The sequence below is a fragment of the Egretta garzetta genome, unplaced genomic scaffold (genome assembly GCF_000687185.1).
Source record: "Egretta garzetta isolate BGI_Z169 unplaced genomic scaffold, ASM68718v1 scaffold238, whole genome shotgun sequence".
NCBI lineage: Eukaryota > Metazoa > Chordata > Aves > Pelecaniformes > Ardeidae > Egretta > Egretta garzetta.
In genome coordinates this window covers 13,225-18,113 of record NW_009260402.1, presented here as the reverse complement: position 1 = coordinate 18,113, position 4,889 = coordinate 13,225, and the positions used below count along the sequence as shown (strand labels likewise).

The following is a 4,889-nucleotide window of genomic DNA, read 5'->3' as shown; positions in this document are numbered from 1 at the left end:
CTCCAGCGAGAGATTCCTCTCAGCACCCCAAATTCGCATCGATGGGGCGCCCACCACGCCGGGCCGGTGTCTCGCTGGAGCATCCCGGTGAGACGTGAGGGGGTGAAAAAACCTCCTGTTTTGGGCAAACTTGGGTACGAGATGTGCAATCGTCTGACGTGGCGGATGGGTTTGCTGAAGGGAATGTGGAAGTTGGGCTTTTGATTTCAGGCTTGCTTGCGCCGAAGCTCGAGAAGTGAAACCGCTCTCAGTCCGTGAGGATTCTCCATAAAGAAAGCGAGATTATTTTTTTTTTTTTGTCTAACACGCTTTTGGCCAAGCACGGGGTTTTGCTCAACGCTTCGGTTAACTCACTTAGTGCTGCTTTTCTGTCAAAAAAGGGAATTCCTTAATTATCCTCCCTGAAATCCATCCAGAGCCTCGACGCGGGTTGCTCCTCGCTGATGTTACATGCGCAGCCCCTTCTCGGGAACGCTAAAACACCGTTTGTCCGAGTCAAAGTCAGATCCAGGCAGCTGCGTGGTTCTGAAGGAGCGAGTCCCACCGGCCTGGGGTTTGTTTTTTTCTTTTTCAGGGAGTATTTAATTATGCCTCTCAGGCCTGTAGATTAATTGCTTAACGCTCCCGTGTCGCCTTTTATTCGCTTCTTCTCCTGTTTTGTACAACAGACACCGCCGCCTCGTAGCCGGCGCTGGTGCCGCGGTGCAAACCGGAGTCACCGTGCCGACTCCTTTCTTTCCAGCACCCATTGTGGTTTATTCGGTCGCTTTAATCACGTTAAAAATCACTTGGGGCGTCGTCGAGGTGAAATGATCGGCTGATTTTTTGGGAAGGCTGTCACGGGAATGCTGCCTCTGTGCCAGGACACGCACATCCAAGCCCCTCAAAACAGCTACGAGGGAAACTTTGCCGGGCGGAGCGAAGCCCGGGCAGGTTCATCCCGACACGTCACCGGCGGCCGATCACTTCCTTTTCTCACTGGCCTATTTTAGGCTGTTTGCCCAGGGAGGAGCAACGCGGCGATGTCACCAGATATGTCACATTTTCCTGGTCGGGAGCAAACTCCTCTGCGTGACGCAGCGACAGCTGACCTTTGATAGCTGCTGTGACAACAAATACCGCCCAGAACGCCCCGGTGGTTTTGTTCATCTCCTGAATCCCGGTGTCTCCCCGAGCCGGGGTGTTTCCTTCTCCCTCCCCGCCAGGGTTTCGGGGCCACCGGTCTCCCACTGAGGGAGCAGGAGGCAGGTGAGGTCTCTCGGTCTCGTCTCAAACAGGCTCCGAGTGGATTCGTGGGCGTTTGTCACGCCTGCACACGCTCCGAATTTCCTGTTCGGAAGATTTGGAGCTTGTTCTTCACTTAAGGCAAATCAGAACAGCGGAGCAAAGGTCTGCATTGTGTTAAAAAGAGAACTTGTAGCTGCAGCCCATGCCGTTACCACCACCTTTTGTTAGGGTCTGCAGGAGAAAAGACCACGTTGCGAAGGCAACGCTGGCGGGCAGCTGAAGTTTTGGGGCTGATGGGCGAGGTTTTGGTTAGCGGGAGGCGCTGATCGGCGACTCCATGGGCACAAAGGTGCTGGGAAAGGGGTCTGGGGGCACACGGCGAAGCGCTCTGCCAGCCCCGGGGTGAAGCTGCGCTCCCCTCGCATCACCTGACCCCTTTCATTTTATCCAAAAATAAAATCCATCGACTAAAGGAACCTTTTTTATAAATATTAGCGATTGTGGATGCATACCAAAAAAACCCAAATAACCCCATGCTACGAAGGATTCTGAAACAAAGCGACGGAAGAGGGAATGAGTTTGTTATTCATCAAAGCGTGGAGGCAAGGGGTGCCCTCATCTCTGACAGCACCGATGCTCAAAAAGCGTTTGGCTTCTTTACAACGAGGGCTGGAGCTCGGGCTCACTGCAGTTCATCGCCTTGTGTGAGGTTTGCCAGCGCCGCGGCGAAGGGCTCGGTGTAAAACGCAGGACTTTGATCCAGAAAAAAGCTCAATGGAGAGATCCCATGGGAGCCAAAGACCTGAGTCTGTGGATTCCCAGCTTGGGAGGACTCGCCAGTTCCTTGCATGCCAGGATAACGCCCGCCCGTTTCGAGTGAGAAGCGTCTCGGCTGCAGTCAAATGGGTTTGGACTCTCTGCGATCGCCTGCGAGCGGGACGCTGGCCTTTGGGAGCCGATCGCTTCAACCGGTGCCGCTGGAAAGCGAACGGAAGGCGCCGGGCTAGGATGACTCTCGTTAGAAAGCCGGGCAGAGGGGCTGCGGTGACTCCCTGAGCGCCGTTGATCCACCGTGACCTGCCGCTGGCGAAGCGGAGACCCCCCCGGCGAGCGGCTTCACCCACTGCATCGGTGGCATCCCTTGTGTTTCCTTTGGCATCGCAGCCTGGGAGAAACCAGCGCTCCCAGAGCTGATGGGGGCTTCCAGGTAGGCATCCTTATCGAACAAGCCTGTGGATTTTTCTCATCGTTAAATTTTCCAGCACGTAATAACGATTTCCCTAAACTGGAGTAGGTGGCCCCTTGAGGAAGCAGCTTTTCCCTAAGAGTCCGTCCTGCCATCCCAGGCAGCGTGGCCTCGTGCAGCTGCCCCAGCTTTTGACGGAGAGAAAATAACCAGCAGCTTGTGTTTGCTGCCCCTTCGTCGAAATTAGGCGCTTCAGGGGAGTCTGTAAGTGGACGTAACGCCCGCCTGGGTTTCAGCGTCAACGTTTGGTGCCTCTCGTGAGGAGGTGCTAACCCCTCGTTGGACGCGGGGAACCTTTTCTGGACGCGTCATCCCAATGGCTCGCCCCAGTTTCGCAGAGGGACGAGCAGCGGAGCAGCGGAGGCAGGCACGAACGTCAGAGGCCATTGGGACTTTGGGGGCTCCCAGTCGCCATCTTGTATGGCCGTCGTGTTCTGAGCTGGTCTGGGGCTCCCGGCCTGAGACGCGACCGCTCGGACACCGCACAGCCTTCAAAAAGCAGCACGTCTTCCCCGGAAGTGGCACCGAGCTGCCCCAGAGCCGTCTGCCCCCAGCTCTTTGCTTTTACGTGCCAAGAATTGCAGATACTCCTCTTGCTTTCTCTGCCCTTCTTGTGCAAGAAGTCTTCAAAAAGCTGCTTTCAAAAAAAAAAAAAAAGTGCTCCGGGGCGCCGGTGCTCTCCAAAAACCCACTTGCTTTCTGATAGAGGCTGGGTTGCAGGTTTGCGTGGAGATGGAGCAACTTCCCCCCCCCTGCCCAGAGATCAGCCCTTCGGCCCCGAGCCTGCGGTGTGGGGTGGCTGCTTCCCCTTCTCCACCACGAGCCCCGAGAGCGTTCGCGTTTTGGATGGCTCACCCTCTCTTGCGTCATGCCGCCGAGACAGCAGCTTCATCCTAGGCCTAATTCCAAAACTGAACCTCGCCGCGCTAAAATCCCATCTGAGGGTTTCACCGGCCCTTTTCTTATCATTTAGCTGGTGATTTCGCCGTCGCACCGGGCTGTCTCTGCCTCCCTCCCGCCATTTTCACCCTCCCCAGGGTACTGGGCAGCTCTGAAAGCCCCCAAGGTTTGAAATTTTCCAGGGAGCCCGCCTGTTAATCCTAGTTGTGGTACACCCAGTCAGACGGAGGAGTTCATCGTTTTTTCTTTCTTTTTCAGGTCAACACACAACGAGATGGAAAAGAACAGGTTAGTGCCGGGGGCTGGGTGAATCCCTGCTTTTCCAGGGGTTGGGAACCGGGGCCGGGGAGCCGAGGCGGTGCTGAGATGGGGAATGGGAGGGAAGGGACGGGATAAAGCAGCCAGCAAGGAGGTTCCTGGTGTTGCTTGGACTTGAAGCCTTCCCTGTCCTTGGCCACCAGAGTAGCTGTGCAATAAGGAGGTGGGAATGATATTTATCTCCTCGGCCAGCTCCTTGTTTGCTGAAGCCTTCATCCCACCTCCAAGCTTGTGAAGGAGAAGGGTTTCCAGCCCTCTCCCAGTTCCCAGGGGCAATGCCGTGCCGGTGGGACGGCCATCACCCTCCGCTCGCCCACAGTCGGGGTGCAGGTACCCGGCCGCAGCCACGCACACAAATAACGGTGATTATTTGGGACAGAGCGGTGCGGTCTTTGTCGCCCAGCTGAAGGATGGCCTCGATGGGCCGCTCTTCTCTCAGCATGGCTTGGACACGGCTCAAATCTTGCTGTGCCCCCCTGCCAGCGCAGGACTGGCGTGAACCCGGTCGGTTTGTATCTTAGAGGCCGAACTGCTTGCGTCCCAAGTGACATGGGTTAGAAAAGGCTGGGGACATTTATTCCTCGTTTGAAAAGACCGAGGAAATGAGCATTTGATTACTTCGGCCTCACCTTGCAGGCCTCTCGCCTTGTCCAGACCAGAGCCGTGTCGAAATCCTGTCGGTAACGTTGCACAAGCAAGCGCAGTAAATGCTCTGTCTTTTCCACCCTTTCAAAGAGGGCAGAGAAAGGAGCTTCTCCCTGGCCAGGGGTTGCGTGCCCCTTCCTTCGTTAGAGATGCTGTAACCCCGTCCTGTGGCCGGCGAGCCGGCGCATTTAGGCCTCAACCAAAGTTTGCTGCCTTCCCCCCGCCCAGCCCAAGGGGCTCGATACGGTGAGGGAGAGCAGTGGGAGGACAGGAATCTCACAGAGCCAAGTGAAACGCTTGGAAGGTCCTTTGCCTGGGAAATGAATCCTCTGCAGGTTTATTTTCCTTTTATTGTTATGACCCAGTGAGATTTGACAGGCGGCTGAATAGGAGCCAGCAGGGTGCCCAGGTGGCCAAGAGGGCCAGCAGCATCCTGGCTTGGATCAGGAGTGGTGTGGCCAGCAGGAGCAGGGCAGGGAGCGTGCCCCTGTGCTGGGCACTGGGGGGGCCGCCCCTCGAGTGCTGGGGTCAGGGTTGGGCCCCTCCCTCCCCG

At 56.5% G+C, this 4,889-nt stretch overlaps 1 protein-coding gene across 1 annotated transcript in view; it reads left to right on the top strand.

Moving 5' to 3' along the window:
* The first annotated feature begins 6 nt into the window (after nt 1–6).
* MXD1 (MAX dimerization protein 1) overlaps nt 7–4,889 on the top strand; it is an 8,921-nt gene continuing 4,038 nt past the window's right edge. The window contains exons 1-2 of the mRNA XM_035898891.1: nt 7–2,434; nt 3,632–3,661. Of these exons, the coding sequence (XP_035754784.1) occupies nt 2,421–2,434; nt 3,632–3,661 (44 nt within the window). The 5' untranslated portion in view covers nt 7–2,420. The remainder of the gene's footprint in view (nt 2,435–3,631; nt 3,662–4,889) is intronic.